The following is a 21,637-nucleotide window of genomic DNA, read 5'->3' as shown; positions in this document are numbered from 1 at the left end:
GAGCATGGCCACAGCCTTTGAAGTTCCAGGGAGGGTCATGTACAGGAGGATAATTATCATGGTGGGGGGCGAGAGTTGACCCATTCTTGAAGAGACCCTAGGAGTGCTATGCATTGACTCAACAAACCCAACAGAGAAGGTACCAGGACCAGGACCAGTGACTTCAAGATCCACAGAGGGTGTGGGCCTCGGGAGGGGGTCCAGGCGAACCTCACAGACTCTGGTTCACCTTGGCAGGAGCTACAAGGTCCGGTTCAACAGCGTCTCCTCCTACTCTGACTCGCGCAAATCATCAGGCGATGGGCCAGACTTCAGAGACAACTTTGAGAGTGCTGGACCCCTGGCCAACGTGAGGTGAGCAAGGGTCCTGGGGTCAGGGGAGACGGAGGCTCTTGGGGAGCTGGACCTGGGTGCAAGATGGGTTCTTGGTTGCAGGGAGAGGTCTCCCCTTCCCTGTGCCTTTATTCCCTTATAAAACCAGGCTGTCTGGGACCTCCTGGCTGCCTGGGACCCTCCATTCCATCTCGCTGGTTGACCCTTCCTGTGGCCTCTGTGACCGTTCACCCTCTCTCAGAGCCCCATCACCCACAGTCCACCCCATGGGCTGAAGCGTATCATTTCCTATCGGTCACTGAGCTTCCCTTCCCAGTGAACACGTTTCATACTGGACTTTTTTCCTTACACTCTCTCGGTGACTCTAGCACACAGTCCAATTTTTAAAAGACCAGCCTAACCCCGTGTTTGCCAAAGCCAGGAGGTCATTTTAGGTGGTCCGTGGACAGACGTTTTTGTTCAACAACTGTGTGTTCAGTTGAATGTGCATTTGCAAGGACATGAAACTGCGATGTCAAGCCTCCGGTCTCCTGGATATTGGTCAAACAAGACTGATGGAGAAGGTTCGGGCCTCCCCACGAGCCTCTTGAGCCCTCCGTAACTGACGTGTCTTCACAACTGCTCAGAGCTATGCTCAGGAGACAATTCCTAGATATTGAAGGATTGTGTCCATCAGTACACTTTTAAATAGGCTTGAGTTTCAAAGGCAATTTTAGGTTGGCTTGTAAAAAAAAGTTGTACAGAAAGTACAAAAAAAAAAAAAAATTGAAGCCAGGCACAGTGGTCATCCCAGCAGCTCAGGAGGCTGAGGCAGGAGGATCTCAAGTTCAAAGCTAGCCTCAGCTACAGCGAGGCCCTAAACAACTCAATGAGACCCTGTCTCTAAATACAAAATAGGGCTGGGGATAAGGCTCAGTGGTCAAGTGCCCTGGGTTCAATCCCTGGTACCCCACCAAAAAAAAAAAAAATTTTTTAATCGTATCCCAAAGGCCCTACCCTAAACACATGTGGTCTCCCAACATCCTCCTCCTGTGACAACATGGTACATTGGTTAGAATCATTATCAGCCAAGGCCTAGAGTTTACTTTAGAGTCCCCTGTTAGTGTGGCACATTTTGTGGGTTTTGACATCAGTACATTTTTTAGCTGAACATTGAAACTTCAGTTCTAGAGTTTGACAGTCAGACCTACTTTATTCTTATTAAATCTATCACAGCCTCAAGTTGGCAGACAAATGCCCACAGGCCAAGCCCAGCTTGGCCATGGCATGTTTTTGTTCAACCCTTCGGCTAAAAATGTTTTTTTTTACAGATGAGCAATTGGAATTAATGATAGAGAATATCTTTGAGATCCACTTAAACAAAATGTTATCCACTCCCCCAACCAAAAAAAAAATCCTATTCTTCTCATTAGTAGCCCTGAAAATTTTGTTCTCAACTATTATTATATTTTTTAAATTTCATCAATTAAAAAAAATGTACTGAAGGTTTTTTTTCCTCTTGTTACATAAATGCCCAAAGAATAGCTTCTATTTTGTAGTCCTCAAAATATTTGTTATCTGACCCCAAATGTAAGAAGTTAGTCAACTGTTGTTGGAGACTTAAAATGAAAGTTTTAAAATCCTAAGTGAAAACTGTGGTAGGACTGTGAGTCTACCAGTAACCAGAGTAGCTCTCTAGGTCCATTAAGAAGTGAATTAAGGAATCAACTCTCTGAACCATTTGTTGGCAAACACAGAGTTGAATGTCTTAGTGAATACAAGATGCTGTAACAAAATACCACAACTGGGTGGCTTATAAACAACAGAAATTTATTGCTTACGGTTCTGGAGGTCAGGAAGTCCAAGATCAAAGCCCTGGCAAATTCAGCATCTGCTGAGGGTTGGGTTAGTAGCTGGTGCCTTCTCCCTGCGTCCTCACTTGGTAGAAGGGAAGAACTCTGTTCTCTTCAGCCCCTTAAAAGGACACTAGTCTTACCTCAAGGGCTCTGCCCTGATGACCTCATCATCTCCAAAGGCCCCACCTCCTTATCCCATGGCCTTGGAGATTAGATTTCAACATGAATTTTGAAAAGACGCCAACATTCGGTCCTTAGCATGGGGTTTGATCAGCTGGAGCGTAAAAGTGAAAAGGGAGTTACAGAACAGGAACAGGAGTCGGATATGGCCGCCATCACAAGTACAAGTAACAGATACAAGTAACCCCAAGCCGTGCTCAGTGCAGGCAGTTTCCACAACTGCACTGGGCCAAGGCGAAGGCTTGGGGCAGGGGTGCCCTTTCCTGACACCCCCACACACACCAGTCCTCATCTGGTCACCACATCTCCCACCTGTCGGACGAGGGAGGGGACAAGGGACAACATAAAGGTGGGTTTGAGAGGAGCGTTAACCCCCATCTGGGAGACGCCTGAACAGATCTCAAGTTCATCTTCCAGTGATGGGGGGTCCCTCCCTTCCCAACTTCCCTCCCCTTCCCCTCTCCTCCCCTGTCTCCATCTGTCACTATCTGGTCCCGGGGGTTCTCAAAAGGAGATTCGAGGACAGGGCAAGACCCCGTGCCGCAGGTTCAATAGCGCCACTTCTTGACCTGGGAGGTGACCGTCGACAGCAGGGGGCAGGTTCTTGTGCCCTCTGTGGACCTACTGCTCCACCTCCTGAGAGGTCCAGAACCGCAGGACCCACCCCCAGAAATGTGGCCCAGGGTGTCCGTAAGACACCAGGTGAGCAAGAAGGGCCGTGTGGGACACCACCCTCCGCTCTCCGTGCCCACCTCAACATGGAGGAGAAGCACATCAGGGCGGCCCCCGCTGGCTCCAACCCCGACACCTGTATCTCTGCAAAGAGGAAGAGAAACCAATGTGTGAGGCACATAAATTTCACAAACATGCCCTGGGGTGCAGCCAGCCTGGTTACAACTCTTTCCTCTCCTTTCGGAAAACACTGATTACACACCAATGTTCCATGGGCTAATGACAGGTCCGTCTGGTCACCTTAGTACCTCCGGGTCCCTGAGGACCATGGTGTTGGAGTCTTTATTGTCTGTCTAACGGTGCCTCTTGCAGAATTCAAGCCTCCCACTAAGGTAGACTCTTGTTCCCCATGAGTCCAGCTTAGAAAGGGACACTGCTGTCCTTTGCGGTCCCTCCTGAGAACCATTTGGAACTTTCTCCTGAGGTGGGTGACAGAAGGCAGGAGACACCTCAAGGGCTTCAAGGAGACCTTCTCCAGATGGCTCAGGGTGGCTTCAAGTCCATCAGCTAAACACAGTCCCACCTGAGAGGCCGGTGAGGTTCGTCCACCTTCACCAAATACAGCGGCCTGTGCCGAAACAACAGAGATGGGTCTTCTCCTTGCTGCAGAAGCTCCAAGTCCAAGGTCAGAGTGCCAGCCGTGTTGACTTGTGGCGTGGCCTCTCCTCCTGGCCTGCAGATGGCCGCCGCCTTTATCATGTTGCAGAAAGAGAGACAGACAGACAGAGAAAGGGCACACACAAGCGCTGGTCCCGCCCTGGCTCTCGCTGTCTCCCCCAGGCCCCACCTCCACATGCAGCCACTCTGGAGTTTCGGGCTCCAGCATGAATTTCGAGGGCACATGGTTCAGCCTGACATCCCCCATGTCACCCCCCCAGTCCCTACCCTGGACCTTCTGTTGTCTCCTTGCCAGGTTCTCGGTGTTCGGCCTCGGCTCCCGGGCCTACCCCCACTTCTGCGCCTTCGGACACGCCGTGGACACCCTCCTGGAAGAGCTGGGAGGGGAGAGGATCCTGAAGATGAGAGAGGGGGACGAGCTCTGTGGGCAGGAGGAGGCCTTCAGGACGTGGGCCAAGAAGGTCTTCAAGGTAATCCCCCCCTCAGAGACCCAGGAGGAGCGCTCCCCTACCCACCCACCCAAAGACAGCACCCACCCCAGAGACAGCACCCGCCCCAGGAGAAGGAGAAGGAGCCCTGGGACTCCAGCGCAGCTCCAGTGAATCCAAGTGGCTTTAAACCACACATTTCCCACCCAGGAGCCAACATGGTACATTATGGGCCGGGAGCGGGTCCACAAACAGAAACGGTAGGGGCTGGAGGTGTGGCCAGAGGTCGAGGGCTTGCCTAGGATGCACGAGGCCCTGTGCTTCTATCCCAGCACTGCAGAAAAAATAAATAAACAAAATTCCAGAGTCTGTGCACGCATAACATTGAGTGAAAATTAAAATAGAACTAAAGGTTTCCTGCCGCAGTGATGTGGTCCACTCGTATGGGCTAAGCAGCCCCAGGGCCAGGGTCACCCTCTGAAGTGCAGAGCGTCTCCACCATGGTAGGACCTCCTGCCGGACGGCACTGCCCCCAACACGAGGTCATGGGAGAAGAAATGCAGCAGAGCCGGGTGTCTCAGCATGGGGCAGGACTAACTGGCCATCCTGGGAGCAGGGGACATGGAATGTGGCCCCTGGTGCCTTTCCCTCCTCCTGCACCACCCTGAAGTGTAGCCTATCCACAGCCCAGGAGAAGGAGAACGAGGCAACTCCTTTCATTTAACTGGCACTTCTTCAGAGAACAAAAGGGGAAACTGAGGCCCGGGGCTGTAAGGACTTCTGGGAGGGAGGCCGTGTCCATAAGCCCATCCCTGATCTTCCACCCAGACCAAGAGCTGAGAGAGCTTGGCTTTTTTCACACCAAGTTATGAGTACCAGGGTGGAACCCAGGGGCGCTCTGCCACTGAGCTGCCCCCCAGCCCTTTCTACTTCATCTGGACACAGGGTCTTGCTAAGTTGCCCAGGCTGGCCTTGATCTCATGCTCCTCCTTCCCCAGCCTTCTGAGTAGCTGGGGATTACAGGCATCACTGCGTCTAGCAATGGTACAGCCCTGGACTTCAGACTGTGGAACTGCTAAATGTTCATTGTACCACAGGATCTTTGTCCAGACTCCCTTAGACCGACCATTTCCTCCCTGTGGAAGGAAGCAAGACCTGTTTAAAGCCACTTTGCCCTTCAGCTACCAACCTCCTGTTCTCCCCTCCCACCCTCCGCTCTAGCACCACGAATCTCAGGTCTGCATCTTAATTTCCCTGTTGTGTTCATTTCATATGAATGGAATCGCATTAATAGGAGGCCTTTTGTGAGTGGCTTTTCCCACTTACCATCATGTTTTCAAGGTTCATATTACAGCAGAAATCAAGACTCTGTCCCTTTTTCATAGCTAATATTCTATTGTATGGATATGCCACATTTTATTTATCCCATTTGTCTATTGATGGCTTTTTTGAATGGCTTTCAAATCAACAAGGCCAGACAGTATGAAAAGCTATTCTTGAAAACTTTAATTTTCTTTTTGGCAATGCTGGGGATGGAACCCAGACCTTGTACATGCTAGGTAAGTGCTCTACCACTGAGCTACACCTCCTTGAATTTTATTATTTGAAAAAAGAATTCTGTGGTGGCATGCATCTCTAGTGCCAGCTACTCAGGAGGCTGAGGTGGGCGCATCATGTGGGCTTGGGAGATCTAGACCAGCCCAGACAACACAGGGAGACCCTATGTCAAAAATAAAAATAATAATTTTGAACAGTAATCCTTAGGATCCTTAACGTTGAGGAACAGATGGCTTAGCCAAAACAAAGCAAAGCAAAAATGTGGGCTGGAAACGGAGACCAAGGGCAGAGCATGTACCTACATGCACCAGGTCCTGGGTTCAATTCCCAGGACTGTGAACAGGAAAGAAGAATACACCTTAGGTGTACAGGCCCTCCATACACTCTGATTTTAAGTAACTTAAGAAGTCTTTTGAGGAAGATGAGTGGGAAATTCTATGGCATTTACTTTCTTCTTTAATGCTCAGCCTCCACACATGCTGGTTTTAGAGATCAATGTCACCAGAGTTATAGCTCAAGTAGAGGCTAGGTCCTAAATCCATGGAAAATGTGAGGTGTCCAGCACCTTGCAGGCACTTAAAAAACATGGGGTGGATGGGTTGGATGGGTGGATAGGTGGATGGGTAGGTGGATAGATTGATGGATGATGGATGGACGGACGGATGGATGGATGGATGGGTGGATAGATCAGTGGGGGATGGATGGATGGATGATGGATGGATGGGTGGGTAGATGAATGGACAGGTGGATAGATAGATGGGTTGATGGATGGATGTGGCTTTAAATCATACATTTTCCACCCAGGATGGATGGAAGGATGGATGGATAGATGGATGGATGGATGGATGGATGGATGGATGGATGGATGGATGGACAGGTGGATGGAAGGATGGATGGGTGGGTAGATGGATGGATGGGTGGGTGGATAGATGGATGGATGGATGGGTGGATGTGTGGGTGGATGGATGGATGGATGGACAGGTAGATAGAAGGATAGATGGATGGATGAGTGGATGGATGGATGGATGGATGAGTGGATGGATGGATGGATAGATGGATGGATGGATGGATGGACAGGTGGATGGAAGGATGGATGGATGGGTGGATGGATGGATGGAAGGATGGATGGATGGGTGGGTGGATGGATGGATGGATGGAAGGATGGATGGATGGGTGGGTGGGTGGATGGATAGATGGATGGATGGACAGGTGGGTGAGTGGATGGATGGATGGACAGGTAGATGGAAGGATGGATGGGTAGATAGATGGATGGATGGGTGGGTGGATGGATGGATGGATGGGTGGATGTGTGGGTGGATGGATGGATGGACGGACGGACAGGTGGATGGAAGAATGGATGGATGGATGGGTGGGTAGATGGATGGATGGATGGGTGGATAGATGGGTGGGCAGGTGGATGGAAGGATGGATGGATGGGTGGATGGATGGATGGAAGGATAGATGGGTGGGTGGGTGGATGGATGGAAGGAAGGATGGATGGATGGATGGGTGAGTGGGTGGGCAGGTGGATGGAAGGATGGATGGATGGGTGGATGGATGGATGGAAGGATAGATGGGTGGGTGGGTGGATGGATGGAAGGAAGGATGGATGGATGGATGGGTGAGTGGGTGGGCAGGTGGATGGAAGGATGGATGGATGGGTGGATGGATGGATGGAAGGATAGATGGGTGGGTGGGTGGATGGATGGAAGGAAGGATGGATGGATGGATGGGTGAGTGGGTGGATGGATGGATGGATGGATGGATGGATGGGTGGGTGGATGGATGGATGGAAGGATGGATGGATGAATGAGTGGGTGGATGGATAGATGGATTGATGGACAGGTGGGTGGGTGGATGGATGGATGGATGAATGGGTGGGTGGATGGATAGATGGATTGATGGACAGGTGGGTGGGTGGATGGATGGATGGATGAATGGGTGGGTGGGTGGATGGATGGATGGATAGGTGGATGATGGGTGGATGGATGGATGGATGGATGGGTGGATGGATGGATGGTCAGGTGGATGGATGGATGGGTAGATGGATGGACAGGTGGATGGAAGGATGGATGGATGGATGCATGGATGGATGCATGGATGGATGGACAGGTAGATGGGTGGATGGATGGATGGGTGGATGGATGGATGGGTGGATGGACAGGTGGATAGAAGGATGGATGGATGGGTGGGTAGGTGGATGGATGGATAGATGGATGGACAGGTAGATGGAAGGATGCATGGATGGATGGGTGGGTAGATGGATGGATGGATGGATGGATGGGTGGGTAGGTGGATGGATGGATAGATGGATGGACAGGTAGATGGAAGGATGCATGGATGGATGGGTGGGTAGATGGATGGATGGATGGATGGACAGGTGGATGGAAGGATGGATGGGTGGGTGGATAAATGGATGAATGGGTGGGTGGATGGATGGATGTATGGATGTGTGGGTGGATGGATGGATGGGTGGGTGGATGGATGGATGGATGGACAGGTGGATAGAAGAATAGATGGATGGATGGGTGGGTGGATGGATGAGTGGGTGGATGGAAGGATGGATGGGTGGGTGGGTGGATAGATAGATGGGTGGATAGATAGATGGGCAGGTGGATGGCAGGATGGATGGATGGGTGGGTGAAGGATGGAGGGAGATAGAGAGAAAGGGAGGGAAGAGGGAAAGAAAAAAGGGAGGTTGAGTAGATGGAAAAACAGATTCCATGACTTGGGACTATTGGGGAGGGGCCTCTCTTGGCCAAGAGAGGCCCCCCAAACCCTTGTGTGTGCCGCAGGCGGCCTGTGATGTGTTCTGCGTGGGGGACGACGTCAACATCGAGAAGGCCAACAACTCCCTCATCAGCAACGACCGCAGCTGGAAGAGGAACAAGTTCCGCCTCACCTACGTGGCCGAAGCACCAGAGCTTACCCAGGGTACTGGGCACCACCGCCCCGCCCCCACCAGGAGGCCCTTTGCAACAGCGACAGGGCGGGGGGGGGGAGGGAAGGTGGGGGACCTCACCTGGAAAGGCACCTCAGTGCCCTCAATGGGTCGGTTTGCTGGACGTCCAAGGGCAAGCCTTCAAGAGTGGACTCGCCCCTCGCCTGCCCCACACCCAGTGCACTGGGGAGCTTCTCTCTCCCTTGGAATGACAAGTCCCCAAGCCATCCGCTTCGGTGCCAGCCGATCCCAGCCCATTCTCATGTCTTGTCTCTTCACTTGACCGCAGTGGGAGCAGGAATAGAGGGTCCCTGAAAACCTGGAGCACCTTAGAGGTGCCCCTAACCCCCTCTGAGGGAGACCGTGTCGCTCTCCACAGGGCTCTCCAACGTCCACAAAAAGCGAGTCTCCGCCGCGCGACTCCTGAGTCGACAGAACCTCCAGAGCCCCAAGTCCAGGTAGGAATGTGGACGTGTCCACCTCGGCTCCCAGGGGCCACTCACCGCATGGGAGGGCATCTGCTCCCTCCTTGGAGGACCACTGCAAAGTGCCACCGAGCCGCATTCCCCGCCTTGGTGCCTGTCACCTGTGGGTTTCCTGTGCCTAGAGGCAGGAACAAAGGAGACGGTGCTGGTCCTGTGAACAGGGGAAAGAGAAAAGTTCTGAGCGATTCTTCACAGTGGGCCACACTCGTGTGGAATTGCTGAGGGCTCACTGGACCCCAGGATCTTCGTCAGAAAGATTAGTTCCCGCATTTCCTCCAGGTGGACCATTTTTCTGCAGAGTGCTGCAAAAATAGCTAGCTGGCCTCTGCCTAAATGTCTCTGGGATGAAAGGGGGGTTTGTCCAGTCCCCCCCAAAAAATGCACTCCATGTTTTGTTAGAAATTATCTGAACACCTAACATAGCCAAATATCCAATCTATATAATATAGTGAAATACCTGATTACCTAATACAACCCAAGTCTGTCTTCTTAGCAGTTTGTGTTAAACCCAGTGAGCCTTCTCAGCGACACCCAAGACGAATTCATGTCTTTCAAAGGAGAAACCTTCTGGGTATAGTGGCACCTGCCTATAATCCCCTCCACTCTGGAGGCTGAGGCAGAAGGATCGCAAGTTCAAGGCCAGCCTCAACAACTTAGCGAGACCCTGTCTCAAAACAGAAAAAAATAAAAAGGGCTGGGGATGTGGCTCAGTGGCAAAGTCATCCTGCCTCAGACCTGGTTTCCCCAAGCTTTGGGCTATAGTAAAAGGGTACACTCTGTCCTGTTGGAAATGTCGTTTGCAGACCTGGTCACGGTGCAGCGGAAGTCGTATGCCCGCTGCCGAGTGCGCTGGGGCTATTATTGCCGCCGCTGATCAGAACAGGATGTGCTCCTGTCACCGGAGAATGCAGGCACTGTCCCTAACAGCCCGCTCTCCCATTAAGCAACGTCCTCCCTGCCCCTTGACATCTCTCTTCTCGAAATGATCAAACCAGGGCTGTCCACCCCTCCCCTCGTATAAATATTTTTTTTTTTTAGCACTAATGAATGTCTTTGTGTTGATCCCTGTTGAATCTCACTTTGTAGTTAAGAGCCCAGGAAGAGCTTTTGAAATCTTGATTCTTTGCACCGAGTCATACAAACAGTGTGCCATCCGCCTGCACAGCCCCGAGTTCTGACCCCAGCTCTCCCCTGCACGAGCTGTGTGGCCTTGAACAAGTCTCCTTCTCTCTAACCCAGGAACGAGGGGTGGAGACATTGCTCATGTTTATCTAGTGCTTCCCACGTCCTGAGCGCGGTCCTGAGCTCTCTGCACAGGACCTCACATCCTTCATACCAGCCCAGGAGAAAGGGACGGTTTCGTTTGCTATAGGAGGAAGTCGACGTGACGGTTTCAAGGTCACGCTGACCCTCCCCACTTCACCTTCACCTGCCATTGAGCACACTTGCTTCCCGTGGGGTCTTTGAAACCTTGGATGACCGCGACCGACCTGTCACAGCCCCAGATCCACCTGTCAGAGCCAACCTGTTCCTCTCTCCTAGATCCTCAAACATTAAAGAAGTAGATTGGGAGATTGATCTCTGAATAATTAGTTAAATACAGTGTTCGGAGCTCAGCGAGCTCTGATCTACAGCGAGAGATCCTCCGCGTGGCGTGTGCACCTCACTTTCCACTTCTCTCCCGGGGAAAGGCGTGACTTGCACAGCAATGAAAGACAAGGGGCAGAGAATCTGCCCCAACCTTGAAAGTCCAGTTGAGCAGTGCCCCCCCTAAACCACAGTACAGAAGCAACAAAGGAAAACTGCAGGTATTTTAATACCAAAATGGAACCAAAGTCCCCAAATTAGCCTCTGCCCTTCCTCTAAGCGGAGGGTCTAAAAGGGTCAGATGAGAAAATTCCAAATAAGGCTAGGAACTAGAACATAGTATTAAAATCTGTCATGAATTAGCACAAAGAGGACCAAATTGTACCTAAGTGTTCCTCTCTTTAAAAGCAGCTCTGATGCGGTCTGTTTCCAGGCTCAGTACTGTTTCCAGCTCCCGAGGTTTGTTATGAGGAATTGAGGGGGAAAGCATGATGCTCCCATTTTTCTCCTGCCCGAGGCTGGGCTCTTTGGCCCTGGAGGCCGGTGACTCAGATTCACAGATCACCCCCTCTAGAGGCCCTTAATTGCAAACAAAGTGCCGAGGAGGAAGTAAACCGCTTTTCCAGGGCGATCCTTGCGAATCTAAAGGGAAAAGTGACCACAATGGGTCCTGCCTGGAAATAGAGGTTGTAATCCGTGCACAGCAATTAGCTCACCACGCGGAGGAGACGGTAATGGAGCGCTGATGGGTGAGCAGAGCCAGTCCTAGAAATCGGGAGGAACGGGCGGTGGCAGAGCCTGGGTCTCCAGGGGCCCGAGGCCCGGGTTTGGGAGAAGAGCGGACGTTGTGCTGGAGGGTCCTTGTTGGAATTCCCATCTCCCCGTGGACAAAGCTGCTGCTCTCTGGCCTTCCCTGCCTCCGCAGAGGACAAGGACAGCCCGCCGGGCTGCCTTGCCCCCCTACCCCACCACCCCACCCCACCCCACCCACCCCCGTCACCCTGCACTGCAGATGCACTTGGCCTTATTCAGTCCTATCTCAGACCCCCAGGGCGGCCACCTGGAGCAAACCTGGGACCATCTCCCAGCTGAGTGACTGAAACAGCGGCCCACCTCGTGGCTGTTTCTAGGCTGAATTGAAGCATGTCACCCCCTTCTTTTCACAGCCTTGCCACTGAGCATAGGGAACCCTCTAGACTCTTTGCCATGACAGATTGTGACAAGGCCTGCAAGATCTGGGCCCTGACACTCTCCGAACCCTCCAGCTGTCTTTCCCTTCCTCGAATAGCTCCTGCCTTTTTCTGCCTCAGGGCCTTTGCGGGTCCATCCCCCTTTCCCAGAACCCTCTGGATCTTGGTGGACCCACTTCTTCTCATTTTCAAATTTCTGTGCGGATGTCAGATCACAAAGAAGCCTCCCTGACCACCTGACCTGCTCTCCACCCACCGCCATCACCCAGCCCCTCCAACCAAGTACCCGGGGCCACGTGGCCATTCACTTCCGTGATCTCATCCAGGAGCCTGCCAAGCCCCTTTGCTTAAAATCCCACCACGCTGGGCAGAGCCTGGGCCAGCTACTTTCATTTCCTCCCACCCCTTACCCTCTGCTACATTCAAGAGGACCTGGGGAAAGTGGCTGGGAGCGTGAGCTGGCTGGTCAAGTTCAGGTCCTCTGCATTGTGATGTGCAAATCGTGATGGTGGCGGGAGAAAGCAGGTATTGATCTGCCAGCCTTTCAAAAGGCTTCCTCTGTGGGCGCCCAGGAGGCTCCCAAGTGAGAAGCCTACGGCGCCCCCTGCTGGCTGCTGGCTGCTGGCTGCTGGCTGCGGCTCACTCCCTGCTGCCGAGGCTAGGTAATGAGGTCTTGCCTCCTCAGGAACCCTCCCCAGGAGCTCAGGGGAGAATCAGTCATGCGCATTCATGTAATTTGACAAGATCATGGCTCCAGAGAGGATGAGACCTGCTTTGGAAAGGAGAGAGGAGCCCCAGGCCCATCGGTACCATTCACGATTAGGACCACAAGCTCCCCATCTTACTAAGTAAGGACAGGGGTGCCAGGCTTGGAGAAAACACTGGACATTCCCCCCATCAGCACACACAAAACAATGTGTCAGCTCAGCTGTTTTTAATAACGGTGGCTATTTGTAGCACAAAGGGGGCTCTTGGCTGTGCCAAAAAAAATGCCTCTGTGCAGCGAGTGCCATTGGTCTATTGGAGTGTGATTTTCACACCAGGGAGACTGTGGGGAGTTTCAGACTGAGTCCAGCCTCCCTATCAACCGGAAGCCACTGGCCACGGAGGAGGAGCAGATTTGGAAAGCAAACGCGGCTCCGAGTACGAGGGATTTGATGTCCCAAGGTTTCTGTCTCCGTCCCAGCGTTTGCAGGGATCAGGTGGAGGGCAGTGTCACCGGCACTAAAACTTTTCAAAAAATGGCGTTCTGAGAATTCTTCAAGTCCAGGCTTTCTGGACTTCAAACGCAAAGATCAGTGTGAAAGGGCGTGACGGGGCAGGCGTAAAAGTGCTTCTCTCCAGGTGTTCTTCTCAGACCTCGCCATTTTATGATCTCAGTGGATTTAGGAGTGAGAAGAACCCAAGCGTAAGGCCAGGTCTTTCTTCTTTCCTGACAATATGAACACCCTGGTTGCAAAAGAGGATGGAGCTGGGAATTCCTAGGAGAGATCGGCGCTGAGCACAGGGTCTGTCCAGCGACGGACTCACCCTGGAAGTCTGAGGTTCTGTCATTCATCAGATAACTTTTTGAGAAGCTTGTATGTGCCATATGCTGTCCGAGGCACAGGGATACGGCTATGGATAAAACAGAAAGATGGCTTGCCATCAGAGAGAGGGGACCCATCACCGAACTCAGGAGGAAGTAAATGATTCTCTGGGTCAGAGGATGGGAAATGGAGAAAAGTAACTCAAAGGCAGGGAGACAGGGGAGCAAATATGTGTGAGGATTAAGCCTGGGGTGCTCTAGCATTCAGCGTTCAGGGGGAAATGCAAAGGAACCATCAAAGTAGATTGGGACGGGGTGCAGTGGCTTATGCCTGTAATCCCAGTGCTCAGGAGGCTGAGGCAGGAGGATCACGAGTCCAGCCTCAGCAACTTAGTGAGGCCCTAAGCAACTCAGCAAGACCCTGTCTCTGAATAAAATACCAAAAAAGGGCTGAGGATGTGGCTCAGTGGTTAAGTGCCCCTGGGTTCGATCTCTAATATGAAAAAATTTTTTAAAAAAGAGCAAACTGGCAGGACCAGCCAGAGGTATGGCCAGGACTGCTTCCTTAATCCAGATGAGTCCAAAAAAGCACTCGTTGGACTTGCAACCAGGGGCTCTTGGGAGAGCTGGATAAGAGCTGTGGTGTACAGTGATGGGTCCTTGTTGGCATGGTCCCCAAGAAAGACGGGGGAGGTGGAATTGGGGCCAAGAAGGACAGAGAGAAGCAAAGAAAGAGGGCGGAAGCTGGTGGCCCTGACCCTATTTTCGCCCTTGACCCTCCCTACAGCCGCTCAACCATCTTTGTGCGTCTCCACACCAACGGGAATCAGGAGCTCCAGTATCAGCCTGGGGACCACCTGGGCGTCTTCCCTGGCAACCACGAGGACCTCGTGAATGCCCTCATCGAGCGGCTGGAGGACGCACCCCCTGTCAACCAGATGGTGAAAGTGGAGCTGCTGGAAGAACGGAACACAGCTTTGGGTAATGCTCCCAGGGACCCTTCCCCTTCCTGGGGAAGATGGGGGAGGGGGTGGGCAGGGGGTCAGGAGGACACACGTTGCCCTTCCCACTACTGATCCAGGTGGGAAGGAGGGAGGGTCTGTTCCGCCTCCAGCTTCTGAGACAGATGCCCCCTTTCTCGTGGTTGCCCCACGTTGGCCCGGCTGTCGGGGCAGATGCCCGTGGCTCATCAGCGGGAAAAGGGGTTCCTCCAAAATAGCTGCAATACCCCGAGTGAAGAACAGCTAGCATCTGAGTCAGACTCCTCTCGGGATCCAAAGGTCCTACGGGAGGCTTAATGGCCAGTCAGTACCATGGCGTCCTTAGATCATGTTCCAATCTGTTGGGGGTTTTCCAAAGGCAGAGAGGGTCTCCGTGATTCATCTCCACAGCACAGGTGTGCTGAAGAGTCCCTGGAGGTAGAAGAATCATACCTCAGTATCCAGGACCCACCCCCACCCTTAGACACCCAGATCCATAGACGCACTTTGATGCGCAAGTCCAGTACGGAAAGTGGAGTCGTTTGGGCGCAATACCTACATTCCTCTTCCTGCATACCTTAAATGCTCTCTAGATGGCTGGTAACATCTAATACAATGCAAACGCTCTGTGAATAGTTATTGCGCCATTTGGTTTAGGGATGATGATAAGGGAGGAGGCGGGGAGTCTGTCCACGTTCGGTGCAGACCAAAAAATTCCCAGCAAGTATCTTCGATCCTCAGTAGAATCCACAGAATGCAGGGGCTGAGGAGGTGGAGGGCTGACCGTGCAAGGTGGTCCTCAGAACAAGACCCTGACACTTGTGAGACTCCCCGACTTCACCCTGGAGAGCCAGTGGCCTGGGACAAATCTCTGAACCTCCCTTGGCTTCTACCTTTCTCAGCGGGGGATAATAATAGCACTCACCCCGGGGGGGTTGTTATGAGGATTAAATGAATTAATAGCATAAAAGGCTGAGAACAGCACTTGCCAGGTAGGAAGTGCTGGGTGCGTGTTAGTCATGCATGTCATTTGAGTCCCCCCGCTCCCCTTCGGGGGGTGAGAACTGACACCACGAGGGCACAGGTGCAGCCAGAATCGACGCCTGTCTCAGGCTCCGCCTGTTTAATATTCTTTTCCTCTGCTCATGTTTATTTTTTAATTTTTGGCCTCATTTTTGCCTAATTGCACACGTGAGGCACCCAGACGGTCTCCTGGGCCTGTGGAGGTGTGCAAGGTGGAGAGTTCACAGGTTACCCACTGGGCCCCCTCCTCTGCCCCAGCCGCAGGCCTGGTCCCCTGACGTGGACCCCAGCCCTCGCCGGCCTCCTCACTCCTTGTGCCTCCCCCAGGCATCATCAGCAACTGGAAGGACGAGTCCCGCCTCCCGCCCTGCACCATCTTCCAGGCCTTCAAATACTACCTGGACATCACCACGCCACCGACGCCCCTGCAGCTGCAGCAGTTTGCCTCCCTGGCCACCAGCGAGAAAGAGAAACAGCGCCTACTGGTCCTCAGCAAGGTTGGTCCCTGGGCTCCGCACACCTCCAGGGGGCACTTTTCCCCCTCCCAGTATTAGGGAACTCTAAAGCTGTTGTTCCAACCGTCTTCCAGCAGATGGCAGTCTTGAGCCATGGTTACCATTTTCTCATTTGCATATGGCCGCCATATTGGCCTGTCCACTTTGGGTTAGGCCTAACCCCCTCCCCTTGTCCTGAGGCCTGACAGAACAAGAGCAGTCCCCTTGATGTTCAAAGTTCTCTGGCCACTGTGGAAATTGTCACCTTCTGCCAATTGCCTTTGTTATCTGGAGCTTCTGGGAGCATCATTTTAGCCCATGCTTGGAAGAAAAAGGAACAGAGTGGCAGAGGAGCTATAGGTAGAATGACTAGACATAGAGGCCTCTGGTGACCAAGTTTACCACTCTTGCTTAGAAACACCATGGACTCACGTACCCCTAGCTGCTGCACATCCTGCTCAGTAACAATCCTGCCGAGGAGGACCACCCAGGCTCAAAAGATGGGTTAGCGTTCTTCTGCTGTCCAGGAGATGGGACTGAATGGCAGGCACAAGAAAAAGGCTCGTTAGCAGGTGCACATGATTCAGAAGAAGCAGATACAGAGTTATAAGTGGCTACCTCTGGGGAGCTGGATACGTACAGGAGCAGGGGAACAGGAGGCCATTATTTTTAATCAGAAGCTTGGCAGACTTATTTAACTTTTTAGACTATGTCCATGAAAAACTTTTATTTAAATGTTGTAATTAATGAGGGGATAGGAGAAAGGACCAGAGGCTGTGCCGTCTGCACAGGATTATTTAAAGTTAGGACTTAACGCAACCAAACGTATAAATCCATCTCTTCTGAATAGCACACCACTCTCCAAGGGCAGGAAGCAGTCTGTAGAAGCCAGACGTGGCCCCAGCACTGGTGATGAATGTCATTTGCAGGTGTATGTCCATCTGGGGCTCTTGTTCAGTTACACTCCAGGGGCTGGATGTCATCAAGGCTGTAGGCTGGACATGCACATTCCCAAGGATGCCATGCTCTTTGATAAGGCAAAGAGGGTCTTCAGGAGTGCGTCACACAAAGCCCTTGTAATTGACTTTACTCCTGGTCTCAGAAACTGAGTCTCTTATATCAACAAGGAGCCACCCAGGGCGTTATCTGGGATGTAGGAGCCCCAGGGTTCCTGTGTTCCCTGGGAACCACCGGGCTTTGCTATCAATATGCCCCCACATATGGTCCTCCACACCCCAGCCTGCTTTTCCTGGGCTGTCTGACACCATCTTGAAATTGGCCATCTCTCCAAGGATGCATTTCCAGGCTCAGCAACCAAACAAATCTCAAGCTTGCCTTCTGCACCTGCTGCACCTGCTGCTCCAGCCGGGACTCAGTATGCCCCGGCTCTCCTCAGGGTCAGGAGCACAGAATCTCAGGCCAGGCCGCCCAGAGCAGGGATTGGCAGACTTTTTCCTGTAAAAGTCCAAGTCATCAGTATTGTAGGCTCACGGCCCATTGGGTCTTTGTGACAACTGTTCATTCTGCCATCATCATACAGCTGCGTAGATGATGGGACCATGTTCTCGTCCAACCACTCACAGACACTGGCGTGAATTTTATTGTACCATATTCTTATGCCATAAGATATTGTTCTCCTTTTGATTTTTTTATTCCCCAACCATTTAAGAAAGTAAAAATTCTTTTTTTAAAAAAAATATTTATTTTTTAGCTTTAGGTGGACCCAATATCTTTGTTTTATTTTTATGTGGTGCTGAGGAACGAGCCCAGTGTCTCACGCATGCCAAGCGAGCGTGCTACTACTTGAGCCATATCCCCAGCCCTCCAAAAAAACAATTCTTATCTCACAGGGGGCAGGTCAGGATTGGCGCACAGGATGAGGTTTGCCACCCACCCCCACCACTTAAGATTCAAATTCCAGCCATCGTCGCTGAGTAGCCACGGAACCTCTGTCATGTTCAATGTCCTCATCTGTAAAATGGGAATGATCGAAATGCCTGCTATGGTCTGAAATTGTCTGTCCCCCCAACCCCAAAATTATGTGTCAAAATTCATATAGCCAGGGTGATGGCATTACGAAATGGGGAAGTGGCCGTGTCGAGAGGGCTCTCCCCGGTGTATAGAATCAGTATCTTTATAAAAGAGCCCCGAGGGAGCTAGTTCTCCCCTCCTGCCACGTGAGGACACATAGCAGGTGCTGGAGATGAAGAGCAGATTCCACCAGATTCTGCTGGCCCCTTGACCTTGAACTTCCCAGCCTCCAGGACTGTGAGCACTGCATTTCTGTGGTCGGGATTCACCATCCTGAGGTATTCTGGTGCAGCAGCCCACAGGGACGAAGATGGTGTCTATTTGATAAGGTCCTCGGGCGATCAGATCCTGGAGCGGCAGGACTCCTGTGCACGTGCTCCTCCTCCTTTGTCTCCCTGGACTCAATCTCTCTCCGCCCTCTCCTTGGCGCAGGGCTTGCAGGAGTACGAGGAGTGGAAATGGGGCAAGAACCCCACCGTGGTGGAGGTGCTGGAGGAGTTCCCGTCCGTCCAGATGCCGGCCACCCTGCTCCTCACCCAGCTGTCCCTGCTGCAGCCCCGCTACTATTCCATCAGCTCCTCCCCGGACATGTACCCCGACGAGGTGCACCTCACCGTGGCCATCGTCTCCTACCACACCCGAGGTGGGCAGAGGAGCTGGGAGAGCCCCGCCCCCGGGCTTCATTTCCCCCCAAGACCTCCACAGGTGGTCTCTCCCTAAGCCACTGATCACAGGCCAAGCCCCAAATCCCCGCAGGGCAAGCAAACTGTCCTGGGGCAGAACCAAGCCCCAGCAGAGTTAGGAGAGAGGCCAGACGGGCATGTGGGAGGCTCCATCTCCTCGCACCCCAAGACGGCAACGAGAACAGGCCACCCCACCATTCCCTGGGGGGGGTGCTCTGCTGTAGCAGGTGTCCAGCTGGGTCAGATGCCACCTCTGCTCCTATACTGTCCCTCCTTGATCTGAAGATCTCTGTAACCCGGACCCCAGGGAGCCACCCAGACCACCCAGAGGGGGCTCCTTCCAGTGGAAGGGAATGGAGGGTGCACCCAGGGCAGGCGTGCAGCCATGAGCTCACTTCAGCTCTACCGTCTTCTCTTCCCCTTCAGAGGAGGGGATCCCGAGTAGGAATTCCAAAGCAGAAATATGGGGTCGGCCTGTGAGCGTTCTGGCCTTGGAGGGAGGAGAGGCCATGCTGCTGGGGGGAGGGGGATAGATGCACTAGATCATCCTGCTTCCCCCGCTAGATGGAGAAGGACCAATTCACCATGGTGTGTGCTCCTCCTGGCTCAACCGGATACAGGCTGGCGAAGTGGTCCCCTGTTTCGTGCGGGGGTAAGTAGCCAAGGACAAAAGACGAAGAGTCATCCCAAAATCTGCATGTCGGTATCACAAGTTGAGGGCTGGGATGGACGGGATCAGCACCAGTTTCCCTCCCGCATCGCCCCAAGTTGTTTGGGTAACGAGATCTTGGGGCCGATAAATACGTGGAGCTAAGTGTGTCCTCTAAGCTGTAGATATTTATCAAGTGTGCATTCTGCTCTGCATGCTGGGCAGTCAGGCGCAGACATCTCGGACGGGTGAAAAGTCTATCCAAATTCTTCTGGTCACCTTCAGACGGTTCCCAGTTTCTTAGAGATGGAGAAGATCCCACCATCCCATCCATTAGAGTTTCCTCCCCAACTCAGTTTTAGAGCTTTGACCTGTGAGGCACAGTGGTTCAACCCTCAGCCACTTCTCTCCCTGAATGGTGGCCACAGCCAACCCTTCTTCTCAGCTGTTGGGGGTGGGATGTTCCCACTCAGTCCACATACCATTTTCCAAATCTCCTGGAGCGGCTCAAAAATAGAGTCCTGAGCCCCACTTCGCTGCATCCCCACAAATCTTCAGGTTTAACGCCTCCAGGTGGTTCTTTAAGCTCTGGTGTGCGGGGATCTCTGATTCAAGATCTCGTGGGTGGGTGTACCAGGGGTTCCCAGGCCAGTTCCCTGGTCCAGGTGAAGAGCACTAAGTGGCTCTACGTGTCTGCGGGACTCGGGCGCCTGTCTACCTCAGACTCTGCTGTCCTGGACGGGATCTGACCTCAGCAGAGCTTCTGACTTTCTCTTCTTGTCCCAGTGCACCCAGCTTCCACCTGCCCCGAAACCCCCAGGTCCCCTGCATCCTGGTTGGCCCAGGAACTGGCATCGCCCCTTTCCGAAGCTTCTGGCAGCAGCGGCAATTTGACATTCAACACAAAGGTGGGGTACAGCCCGGCAGCCTCTTCCTTTCCACCCTGAGTCTCAGCAGCCCCAGGGAATGGCGGCAGCTTCTCCGTGGCCTCGATGCCTAGAAGGGGGGGGTGGGCAGCCAAACAAACCTCCCAACCGACATGGCCTCTCGGCTTGAAATTACATGCCCAGGGATGGCACTGTGATTATTTAAGGTACAGCCCCTCATAAAAATTCAAGCAGGGTCCGCCTGCGCCCTTATCAAATGGCTGTGTTGATGTGATTCTCCCGCGGACTGTTATTCAAGAGCAGACTCTGCTAGGTGACAGCTGTAACAGTTCCATTTGGGGGAGAAGGAGACACCCCACAAGCGTGGCCCTGATCAACCAAGGGTTCCTCCAGCACCTAATAAGTGCTCAACCTGAAGGAAGGTGCTGGGTGGGTGGGTAGCAACCCATAAAACAGAAAAGCAACTCAAAAATCAGGACCTGCCCCAGAAAACATTGTCCTGCAGAAAAGCTGACATTTATAAAGTATTCATTAAGTGTGCCCAGTTTTTATATTGCACGCTTATTTCTCAAGGTAATTCCATGAGGTAGTTGTTGCCATTACAGCCGCCCCACCCTCCGCCCGTTCCATGAGTTCTAAATCTACAGATTCACCAACTATAGGTCTGAAATAGCCAAAGAAACATATTGCATCTGAACTGAGCATGTACAGACTGTGTTTCTGGTTATGATTCCCTAAAAGATACTGTAACATCTATTTCTCTAACATTGACACTGTTGCGGTAGCACAGATCATCCAGAGGATCTGCAAAGTTTCTATGCAAATGCTGCACCATTTATTTAAGGGAGTAGAGCATGCTCTCAGGTTGGGGGATCTGAACAGGGTCCTGGGGTCCTTCTCCTGTCAATACGGAGGGACTGCTGGTTTCATTGTGTACAGGGAAAAAACTGAGGCTTAGAGGTGCAGTTGGTTGTGCTTTGTCACACAGAGCAGGGATTGGACCAAGTGTTGGAGCTCAAGTCTGGGCTCTTAGCGCTGCCTGATGGTAGAGGCTGCTAAGTCGTCTAGGAGCCAGGAAAGGGAGATCCGAACACACCTGGCCGCCTGCCCTGTTGTCTGTGAGCTTCTGCCTGCTCAGCTACCCCCTCATCAGGTGTCAGAGCCGTCAGTGACATGAGATCTTCCCGGTCCCCAGGAATGAGTCCCTGCCCCATGGTCCTGGTCTTCGGGTGCCGGCAATCCAAGATAGACCACATCTACAGGGAGGAGACCCTACAGGCCAAGAACAAAGGGGTCTTCCGAGAGCTGTACACGGCCTACTCCCGGGAGCCAGACAAACCAAAGGTAAGCCCGGCCCCGCCCACTAACGCACTCCTACGAGAACACACCCTGGCAAATCCTGTCTTAGAGACCCCCTTGCCCTGTCTGAATCCCCCGATGTGGATTGACTCCGCACTTGAGAAACCCCGGGAGAGG

At 52.6% G+C, this 21,637-nt stretch overlaps 1 protein-coding gene across 5 annotated transcripts in view; it reads left to right on the top strand.

Moving 5' to 3' along the window:
- Nos1 (nitric oxide synthase 1) overlaps window positions 1-21,637 on the top strand; it is a 142,905-nt gene that overhangs the window by 111,568 nt on the left and 9,700 nt on the right. For all 5 annotated transcript variants that reach the window (XM_078039112.1, XM_078039109.1, XM_078039113.1 and 2 more), the window contains 10 exons: window positions 238-354; window positions 3,994-4,168; window positions 8,479-8,617; window positions 9,004-9,082; window positions 14,202-14,395; window positions 15,745-15,914; window positions 18,375-18,585; window positions 19,190-19,277; window positions 20,061-20,182; window positions 21,357-21,505. In XM_078039112.1, coding sequence (XP_077895238.1) covers window positions 238-354; window positions 3,994-4,168; window positions 8,479-8,617; window positions 9,004-9,082; window positions 14,202-14,395; window positions 15,745-15,914; window positions 18,375-18,585; window positions 19,190-19,277; window positions 20,061-20,182; window positions 21,357-21,505 — 1,444 coding nt within the window. The remainder of the gene's footprint in view (window positions 1-237; window positions 355-3,993; window positions 4,169-8,478; window positions 8,618-9,003; window positions 9,083-14,201; window positions 14,396-15,744; window positions 15,915-18,374; window positions 18,586-19,189; window positions 19,278-20,060; window positions 20,183-21,356; window positions 21,506-21,637) is intronic.

This window comes from Ictidomys tridecemlineatus, chromosome 2, assembly GCF_052094955.1.
Source record: "Ictidomys tridecemlineatus isolate mIctTri1 chromosome 2, mIctTri1.hap1, whole genome shotgun sequence".
Lineage (NCBI taxonomy): Eukaryota > Metazoa > Chordata > Mammalia > Rodentia > Sciuridae > Ictidomys > Ictidomys tridecemlineatus.
The sequence above is the reverse complement of the archived record's forward strand: the minus strand, read 5'-3'. Positions and strand labels throughout refer to the sequence as shown.